The sequence below is a fragment of the Passer domesticus genome, chromosome 3 (genome assembly GCF_036417665.1).
Source record: "Passer domesticus isolate bPasDom1 chromosome 3, bPasDom1.hap1, whole genome shotgun sequence".
NCBI classification, from domain to species: Eukaryota; Metazoa; Chordata; class Aves; order Passeriformes; family Passeridae; genus Passer; species Passer domesticus.
Window position 1 is genome coordinate 58,636,771 of NC_087476.1, and position 10,865 is coordinate 58,647,635.

Genomic DNA, 10,865 nt, shown 5'->3' on the forward strand with positions numbered 1-10,865 from the left:
ATTTCAAGTGCAGTATTATTTTCCAGCATAGTATTTATGAACCTTGGTTGGCAATCAAGCACAAAGTAAAACTACTGACATTAATGCTCAAATGCTCATTGGAAAATGTATTTCCTTTATTATGACCAGTAAATGAGAGTTTTACTTCAGTCCTTGGCAAAAGGAATAATCCTGCCTGTTCCAATAAACCCCTAATGACCCCAGGAACTTAAAATAATAACATATAAGAAAAACAGTGATAATGGAAAACTGGATAATGGATAAATACAGATTTGCTACTGAAATTAAAGTTTAACACAAAGACATTTTCTACCTCATATTCACTTCTTTCAAAGTGTTGGTAAGTGTTTCAGTCACTGGTGGGTGACATTCTTTCAACAACTCATTGGTCACAGCACCAAATTTCTGTAAGCTATTCTCTTGTTTTTCCAATTCATCTTGTAGGCTCTAAAGTAGAATAATAATGAAACAAAACAAAACCACGAGTTAATAAAACTCCACAATGTAGAAGCATTTCAAAATAGTATGCACCAATTGCATTAGATTATGAACAAAAACTTGATTTCATGTGTTTCATATAAATAAGTTGTTTAATATAAACATGCTCTAATACGTTTTTTTGTTTTACAATGGTAAATTACTTGATCATGTGAGTGTCTCAGCTCCTGGAACATTATTTTCTTTGATCAATCTACTGCAAGGTTGGTGGGGGCCTAAAAATGTGATCTCAACATACACCTGTAGCTCTGAAGCCTGATGAAGTAGCACAAGAAACTCTAGTTTTTATGGCCACTAGCATGATTTAAAAACTTGTAACAATTTGATGGTATGGCTCAAAATTACAAAGAACATCAAAAATCTAAAAAGAAAACAAGTATCCCAAATAAATTTTTCTGCACAAGGAAACATGCAGTGGCTGGTTTATAAGTATTCTCTTAATGTCATGTGATTTTAATGGGCCAGTATGTCTTCTACTTCTTACAAGTCAAAACCTGCAGTTATCTGCATCCATGCGATTTCAGACAAAATTAACTCTTTTCACCTGAAGTTTATCAACTTGAACTTTCACAGCTTCTAGAGAACCAGTAAGAAGATAAAAACGGGACAAGGAGTATCTGGCTTCTGTCAGATAACTGTTCAGTTCTTCATAAGCCACTTTGTAAATGCTCCACTGATCAAGAACGGATTGCAACAATATCTTCAGCTGGCTAACCTGGGAGGAGGGAGGCATAAAGACAAAAGTAAATTAAAAGCATTCAAGCTATTTTGGATTTGTTTAAATTATTTTCTTCCTTTGGATCTTGCATGCTTCTTATCTTAAATGCCTAATCTAAACCTATTGGGTAATGAAGATTTTTTACAGCCATCAGCTGGGCTTACACTGGGAACAGCATAAAGTTCTATTTCATTTTATAAAGTTTGGATGGAAGCGTTTGTAAAGATGTCAAAATTCATTTTACTTTGGTCCAAAGCAGGATCAAAGGAAATTTCTTGAGACTACACATATCCCTAAGGCAGGGAAATCAGCCTATGGAAATCAGGCGAGAGGCTTGCACTAACACACTGCATTCCTTCTGAGAAGGCAGACAGATGTCAATCAAACTTTGAATGCTGAAAATGAATGCTGATCTCTTCCTTTTTCTGTGAGACCTGTGGAACTGAAAATAATTTGAAGATAATTTGGTACCTTTACACTAAATATCAGGAAGCATCTAAAAAGCTTCACTTACAATGACTAAAAGCATTGTTGAAACAAGAAATATTATACCCATTTTATGTGGTGTGTGCACACAAACTTGGGGATTGATGGCTAGAGAGATGGAAAGAGGGGCATGATTCAGAATCTCTTCCCCTACAACCCAGAAGAAATCCACTAGTGCAACTGTTAATTCTCCCTCTCCTCCATGCCTTATTCCTAGAGGTGTAATTTTCCCCTTAAGGATTCTTTTACCATGTGATCCAAATTGGCCCAGGAATGGTTAATTTCTCGCAGTGTATTCATAACAGCAGAAGCGACTTCTTCTTTCTTGTTCTGTACCAAAGAAAGACCACTCTGTTCTACATTTTCTACTTCTTTTTCCTTTGTTCTTATTGATTCTTCTAATTCCTAACAAAAAAAAAAAAAAAGAAAAAGATACCTAAGTATTGCTTGTTTAATTGGCTAAATAATACCTTGATATAGAAAGGATGCCCATAAGCTCCTTAGTTTAAAATATAGGAGATATGCTGGCATATTTTGACTTTTTATTCTCAAGGCATTCACAACTCATCAGCAATTTAATTGAATATTTTATGTTCCCTTTAAAGTCTAACAGTTTGTTGTTGATTGAAATAGAAGCATGTCCTCTACATAAAACTTCTGTATAATTTTCTTCTCTCTTGTAAGAATAGAAAACTCTTTAAAAAATAGCCATTCCTAGCTGGGAAACTACCTATAAAATTTCATATCATGGTGCAGGCAGATCGATGAAAGTCCTGCAGAGCTCTGACTCATCTGGAAGCTCTGGGGCTTCAGGCAGCACAAACACTGAGTCTGAGCAGAGAGGGGCAGTAAGGCTTGCCCCTAAATTCAGGTTTCAGGCCAGCACAGATTTGTGTTCACCTGTCAGTATGATACAGAAAGCAGACTGTGAGGTGACAGCAACCTTGTGTTTACACCATGTGATCTCAGGTTATTGTGTAATTTTCTGCAAACCTCCCCTCACTGAGAGAAACAGATCAACAGAGAAAGAAAAGAATACAAGAGAACTCTGGTCAACCTGAAACTCCATGTCTTTCAATAAATTTCACTCCTTGTGAATCCCAAAACACAACAATAGAACCATTGCCATAAGAGACTTTACATTGTAGATAGCTGGGAAAATTTTTGGAGTAAACAAAAATTATCCCAGCACAAATACAACACACTTTTGTCTATATATGTATTTGTGTGAGCTTTTTTGTGGCACTATTTATTCTCAGCCTTTATTCTCCTGTATTATTTCACCTTTCCTCAAACATCTAGTCAAGACCTTGTTCTGGAGCACTGCCAGAGTAATGTACCATTTTTTTAACCAGCTGACAACAACGCTAACACTTCAAAGTTGAACATAATAAATTTGACTTTCCAAAAAGTGGACTTTTGTACTGGAAAAGTAATTTAACTTTATACAAGGTTGTTCCAAAATTCAGAATAGGCAAAGTTTCAAAGACCAAGACCAGCAAGTATTTCTGGTTCTCTTGAAAAAGGGCTTTTTTATTCATCATATATAACTCATAACTAAATAAAGATGCATTATTTTGACAGGAAAAAATGTTTAACTTCACTTATTATATATGACACTAAGCAGCAACTAACATTGGTTAATAAATAAACTCCAGCTTTTGTACTAGTTCAACCGGATATCTGGGAGTGTCTGACACAGTTACTTCTTAAACAATTTGTTTCTCTGCTGATCAAAGTCTTGCCATTCATAACTAACTCCCCAAGTGTATTTGCTAACTTCCCTGACCAACAGGAACCAAAAAGGTGATAAATCAGATTCAGCTTTGAACTCCAGCCAAGCACAGACTGCTGATTATGTTAGGCTATGTTAAATCACCCTTGCTTCAGTTGTATGGGTTTATTGTGCTGAAACCATTAAGATACCTGAATTAAAACTAAGCACTTCAGACAGATTGAAAAAACTCAGGTCAGCAATTTCACAAAAAAATTTGACCTCTAACATATCTGGCCTAACCACCCTATTTGCCTTTACAGAAACAAAGATGGGCTTCATATACTGGTGAATAAATAGTAAATTCTTTTATACATTTCATTTGAACTTACAGCTGTCCTCTTTGTGAACAGATGAATGCTAGATTATATTTGTCCCATTAATGAAATTCATGCAGGACAGACATATAAATATAAACACACTTCCTCAATCTCTTTTATGGGGATGAGAAAACTCAGATTTGTGCAATCAGTTGGCCTGACAGTTTTAATTTGATCTGGCATGACATTTATTATATGGTATCTGGTAGGACAAAATTATTTTGAACAGAAGTTATGTGATGCTGATACTGTGTGGAGGTCTTGTCTATAAATTCAAAAGTATCTGTTCTGCCTATATACATGTCAGCTTTAACTCTGTAAGCTTTAACTCTGGCCTGACAGCTTCAGAGGTAAGCTTCTTACTATTTAAATATGTGCTGCTCTGAGTAAGATGTTCAGAGACAACTGTGATACCCTGTGATACCTTATACAACTATGACACTGCTGTGTCATCCTTGTATGAATTCCATGTGACAAACTGTGGTGGTTTTGAACTTATGTGCATTATGTATAGCTGCACTTTGCCTCATCTCACCTTTGCACATCATAATCATGACTCTCTTTTCTTTTCTGGATAGTTATAGATTTGAAAAAAAAACCCCAAAAAACAACAACAAGAAACAATTCCCAACCTTCTGAATGAAAGCATAAAACTTCCTTGGATTCTAGCATTTTTTTCTGAATAGTCAGGTGGAACATATAAGATGGAAAAAGAATGGAGAAAAGTGGGGTGTAGAGGAAAGATAGTGAAAAGGCAGAAAAACCCACAAGACTGGCTAAACAGATGTGACAACATATTCCTGACAGTCTTGTTCAGTATGCCTGGCATGCTTTCAAATGTCCAGTGTAAAAATAATTATGACTTCAGTTGGTCTTAAGCAACTTTGAGACATTATGGCTCCTTCCTCCTCTTTTACTGCTGGCATCTTAGGAATAAAATCTCTCTGTCAGGAAGCGTTGAGTAACTGACTTCACCAATATGAAGATTTCACATGGATTTATCAAGTGTGGTTTCAAACTCTTGGAAAGAGAACACTATTATTTATAAGTAGACATTACCTGACAGTCTTTCAAAGCATTCTGCACTGAAGCCTGGTCTCCAATTTTTTGTTGCTGTTTCAGTTTCTTCTCTTGGGTTTCAAACCAAGTTTTTAGGCACTGAACATTATTTTCATATTCTGCCCAGGATTCCTGCAGGCTTTCCAAAAGCTGAATCTACAAAGAAAAATGAATATATACTTCCTTACACAATTATCTTTACTGTTGGGTCAATTATATAAATAATTGAAGACCAATGTAGTGTCTTCTTGGAATTCAGTGCTTTCAGAATTTAAAAACAGTACACACATTCAAATTTGCATATATCTAGTATTTTTAATAGAATTAATAATAACCCTGGCTTCATTCAGCTTGGGGAAAAGAGGGCAAAGGAACCATCTCTCTGTGCTGTCCACTCCTTATAGGGAAGCATGGGGAAAGTGGAGGCAGACTGTTCTGGGAGATATTCAATAAAAGGAGAAGATATAACAGTCACAAGTTGCAACACGGGAAATCCTTATTGGGAACAAGACAAAAACTTGGCCCCCACCAGAGTGGTTAAGCATGAATCAGCTACACAGAAGAGTATGTGGAATCTGCCCTGGGAAATTTTCAAGATTCAGATAACCAAGTCCCTTCTGAGCGAACTGCAAAGTTAGCTCTGTTTGAGCAGGAGATTAACCTTGACGACTTGCAGAGGCTTCCAACCATTATAATCTTATTGTTCTATGCATTTTGAAAGTTCATGCCAGAGCAGTTATGTTTTTTCTTTACCTTTTCTGTTATCAGGCCTTGCAGGATCTGCCAACGTCTGTTCATTGCTCCAAGCTGTTCTGCAAAATCAGTTTTGTCACTGCGTTTACTTTCAACATCCTGGCTGCTGATTTGTAGCACTGATTGGTTCACAAAGTCCACGGTCAACTGTTTGCAATTTAAATCTATCTTGAAACCCTAGGGTAAAACACCAAAAAACAACAGAATAAACAAAGCAGCATATAAGTACCACAATTTCTCACCTTCCTGCAAAACAAAGGAAAAATGTTCAACAGCTGCATCTTTATCACAATTCACCTAGAAGGGTTTTTTAGCAATTGGCCAGGAATTAGAAAACAAGTCCCTCCCACTGTAAGAAAAGAGTGGGTTCAGCACCACTTGATGAAGCTCGATAGGCACAAGTTTCTGGGACCCGATGAGATGCATCACAGGGTCCTGAGGGAGCTGAACAATGTTGTTGCCAAGCCACTTTCCATCACATTTGAAAAGTCTTGGTGGTCAGGAAAATAGCCAATGAGTGGAAAAGGGAAAACATTGCTCCTATCTTTACAAAGGGAAGAAAGGAGGATCTGGGGAACGACAGATTGGTTAGCCTCACTTCTGTGTCTGGGAAGATCATGGAACAGATGCTCATGGAAGCAATGTTAAGGAAAATACAAGCCAAGGACGTGATCTAAGACAGCCAGAACAGCTTTACTAAGGGCATATTGTGCCCTTAGTAAAGTCCAGTGGCCTTCTATGGAATGACTGCACCAGCCAACAAAAGAAGACTGACTGATGCCATCTACCTAGAATTCTGTAATGCTTTTGACACAGTCCCAAATGGTATCCTTATCTCCAAATCAGAGAGACATGGGTTTGAAGGGTAGACTATTTTGTGGACAGGGACTTGGCTGGATAGATGCAGCCAGAGGGCTTTGGTCAATGGCTCTGTGTCCAGGTGGAGACCGGTGATGAGTGGTGTCCTTCAGGGCTCTGCTCTGGGACCAGTGCTCTTTAACACCTTTATCAATGTCTCAGTGAGATCAGATGTACCCTCAGCATGTCTGCAGAGGACATGAAGCTGAGCTGCTCAGTTGATATAACTAAAGAATGCGACGCCATCCAGGGGACTCCAACAAATTTGAGAACTAAGCCCACGAGAACCTCATAAAGTTCAACAAGTCCAAGTGCAGGTGCTACACCTGGGCTGGAGAGATGAACTCATTGACAGCAGCCCTGCAGAGAAGGATTTGGGAGTTGTCATGGATAAAAAGCTGCACATAAGCCAACAGGGTGTGTCCACAGCCAGAAGGCCAACTGCATTGTGGGCTGCTTCAAAAGAGGAGCAGCCAGCAGTTCAAGGGAGATGATTCTGCCCCTTTGCTCTGCTCTTGCAAGACCCTGCCTGGAGTACTGCATTCACTTTAGCAGATCTAATAAGGACTAATAATGTGCATATTGCTTTGGATTTTCCTGGGAATTAAGGTAAGCATATTAAAAATTATATTCCTGCCATAAGTAAATAGCAGAGTAAAAGTCATTATGCCTTCTTTTCACCAGTATCAAATATTTTGCAGCTCTAACTTGCATACAATTCCAGCCACTCTACAAAGTTGGCGATTTTTTCCCCCTAAATTACTTGTATTGTACATATTTCTATATATTTAATTGTGGTAACAATGGAGATAATTCAAAAGGAAGATTAATAATATTGCCACTCAGTACCTTGTACTTCTGGACATAACCCTGAATTGCTTTCTGTCCTACTACATTTTTTATATTTTCTTCATCCTGCTGAATTACATTTTCCATCAGCGAAATCCAGCTCATAACTTCAGTGATGGCATGGCGAGAAGGAATTTTGTCCATCTGGAGCTGTTGAGATAACAGACTTAGAGCTCATGTTGTGAAGAAAATGGGTAACAATTCCTTGCTTTGCATTAACACAGTTTCAGCAGTTGATAGAGTACTGCTTGCCGGCATTTAATTACTCAAGAATAGGCTCTATGACACTTTTAGGTGGACATAGATATTTTGTATTACAAGACAATTCAGAGAACTACAGAATGACATTGTCTTGTTTACTATCCCAAATTCAGTTAAGATTTGTGACCTTTCCTCTCACCGTAAATCACAAAGTTATTATTCCGAGAGCATTCTAAGTTATAAACTAAAGCAACAGCTTACACTGATAGCAACTGTATATTAAAACAACTTTTCAACCGGTATAATTCTCTAAGTTCAGTAATAAAGCATTAAAACCCCAAAACTACACAACCAAAAGCATTCTGTGCCTACACATACTAGCAATAATCAATAATGTTTTTAGGTCTATTTTGTCTTCCACAGACTTGAACCTAACCTATTCAACTCAATTTGAACAAAACCACTACCACAGGGCACAAAGATGTGAAATTCCTTTTTCCAGAAAGCAGACCAATGTGTTGAAAACACCCTCACCAGTTCTTTAGTTAGAATGTAACAAATGTAACTATGTAAGTCTGAAAGTAACACTGATGGGTATTACACAGGCAGGATTTGAAACTAAGTGTCAGCTTTCCCACAATAAAACAGGAATAACTTTTTTCTTATCTTTCCTCACATGGACAAACTCAGAAAGGAAGCAACTAGTCAGTGCCAACTGTACAGTCTTAGTTTTCTGGAATATCAAAGGCTATCTCTGGCTTTCTTACCTGGTGCAACTTCTCTTGTACTGCTGGGATTTGTGTGAGGAGCTCTGTCCACTGGGTTTCGATGTGGGACAATCCTGCACGCAATGCAGCTGTATCTACTTTCTTAAGCCTGAGCAGCTGGTTCCCAGTACTCAGGACAGAAGATTTCTGTGATGACTTAGTATCCACCTCTTTTGAAAACTCCTGTAAGCAGAACCATTTTTTGTGAAAATAATTAAGTATTTTTAAATTTTACTTACTGTTTTAGAACCCCAAAAAGGTAAGAATATCCTCCTTTCCCTCTAAAATATGTACTTTCTATTAGCACTCACCAGCTATACTTCACAGTAAGTTAGAAAAAAAATTGTGTTCAGTCATAAAGCCATTTTCTGTTTTCAGAATCCTCAAGATTTACAATCCCTGCCTACAGCAAAGAAGTGCTTAATGTGCATTCACACCAGCTGAAGAACAGCTTACCTACATACTCAATGGTAAGAAGAAGCATAACCATTTGATTAATCAACTGTTTAATTGTAATTGGAGAGAAATTGGTATCCCAGGTTCATGATCAACTCACCAAAAAGGAGTTCAGGTGGTCTCGGACTGTTTCCAGTTCCTGAGGAACAGTCAAAGACTGCTGGCTCCAAAACTCAAGTCGCTCCTTTGCAGATTGCAACCACTGTGTCAATTCATTTGATTCACTCTGATACCTGGCAAGATGTTTAAAGAAGACTGAAACAGTCATCGCCACTTCTTGCCTCCAACTGAGCAGGCTTTCCTCCATGTGTTAGAGGAAGATACTGAATGCCAGATTTAAAATTTTAATTTTATCGAATTTCAAAAAAAAAATTAATTTTACAGACAGGCATGATATCAGGAAGTTCATATTTTAGCCACTATGCTCAAAATTTCTAATAGGGCCTGAGTTTTGCCTTTAGACAAAAGTTTAATGAAGGACAGTAAATAGATCCCAAACATCTTTGGACATGCTGCAACCCCACCCAATGCACATAAATGGATTTTTCACTTCCATTAGAAGGCTCAGTCTTCCTAAATCTTCACAAAAAAAATATCTCAGAGCAGAAATTAATTTCCTTTTTTTTCAGAAATCATCTCCATATCATTTCACATCCCAAGCAACTAATGAGGTAACAGAATATAAGTGGCCACACATTAGCCAGGGATTCATAGACAGAGCTTCTATACCAACTAGATAATTAATTCCAAAAGTTGCATATGAACATTCATTAGTAAGGTACCAAAAGCTCTCTTCCATATATGCAGTGACACAGACAAGAACCCAGAAGCTGCAATGCATCCACTAAAACATGCAGAGGCAACTCACGTTACCCAGCGAAGCACACAATTTTTCTTACACACCTGTATGCACATGGGGATTCTGAATTAATCATCTAAGAAAGCATTTTCAGATTTCCTGCCACCAGCTTTTATCTGCTACATCTTTTATAAAAAATGAGAGAGCATGTTCTATGGAACAGAAGAGCAGTCAAACTGACATACATCTCAAAGTACTTTCTTTTAAATGTTGAATCAAATATGTCTGGGTCCAGAATGGCTTTGACTGAAAAGCACAGGTGAAGAACTTTGTATTTACCATTACATCAGCATTACCTTGTCCAGTGCTTCAGTATTGTCTCCAGCCTGTGAAGCTCCTTGGTGACTTTGCTGGTGTTACTTAACCAGCGTTCTCCTAGTTGGTTCAGCTGACCTTCGAGTTCTGAGCAGCTAACAGAAAAAAGGAGCCTCTTCCCATCATCTAGCACTTGGTATAATTTAGGCTGGTATTCAGTCAGGTTGGATCTCAGACGCTGTAATGACAGAGGAGATGGTTAAATAACTGCAAGTCTCTGCTACCACACTTTCTCAACATTTAGTTTCCTTTTATTGCAATTTGTTGCATATGCAATGTCACCACAGAACATCAAATTTTTCCTTTGCTCCAGCTCTAGATCTCCCCAAGAACCATCACGCAGGTAATCTGCTCAAAAGCTGAACATGGTGCCACAAACCCAATCATGTCAATATGTCTATTGGTTCCTCCTAATGATGAACTCCTTCTTTGCAAAGATCTTCTAAACTTGAAAATAATCTTTGTGGGGCAACACCATTTCTGATAGAAATCAGAAAATGTGGATTAAAATACCACAACTTTAGCATCTGCTGAAAATCTACCATCTACTGCAATGAATGTTAAGACGTCCAATATAAATTATTATAACTTATTATAAATTATTAACAGTGGCTCCCTCTTCAGCCCTTCCAATGCCTATCTTCAGCTCTCTGGACATCTCACTCTTTTACTAATTTACCCTCCTGCTCTTCATGGCTAAAAAAAGATCATCCCATCCATCCAAACCCCTGAACACAGAGACAAATTTTTATTGCACAAGAAAGCAAAAAAGATAATGAAAAAGGAAAGGTTGTTAATAGTATTACCCAAAATGAGACAGATTAAATTTAAATGGTAACTTGTGTATGGCTAAGGAATTTGTACATGTGGGCAAATATACCTGTTAAATTCCACTATCATTACCCAAATAGTATGGATATTAAAAACATCTGTACATTGGTATAAGTTTGAG

At 37.6% G+C, this 10,865-nt stretch overlaps 1 protein-coding gene across 24 annotated transcripts in view; it reads right to left on the reverse strand.

The window, feature by feature from the left end:
• SYNE1 (spectrin repeat containing nuclear envelope protein 1) overlaps window positions 1–10,865 on the reverse strand; it is a 291,288-nt gene that overhangs the window by 53,353 nt on the left and 227,070 nt on the right. For all 24 annotated transcript variants that reach the window (XM_064413327.1, XM_064413326.1, XM_064413343.1 and 21 more), the window contains 9 exons: window positions 9,895–10,091; window positions 8,840–8,972; window positions 8,284–8,466; window positions 7,316–7,465; window positions 5,609–5,785; window positions 4,856–5,011; window positions 1,952–2,107; window positions 1,043–1,213; window positions 314–447 (listed from right to left, as the gene is read on the reverse strand). In XM_064413327.1, coding sequence (XP_064269397.1) covers window positions 314–447; window positions 1,043–1,213; window positions 1,952–2,107; window positions 4,856–5,011; window positions 5,609–5,785; window positions 7,316–7,465; window positions 8,284–8,466; window positions 8,840–8,972; window positions 9,895–10,091 — 1,457 coding nt within the window. The remainder of the gene's footprint in view (window positions 1–313; window positions 448–1,042; window positions 1,214–1,951; window positions 2,108–4,855; window positions 5,012–5,608; window positions 5,786–7,315; window positions 7,466–8,283; window positions 8,467–8,839; window positions 8,973–9,894; window positions 10,092–10,865) is intronic.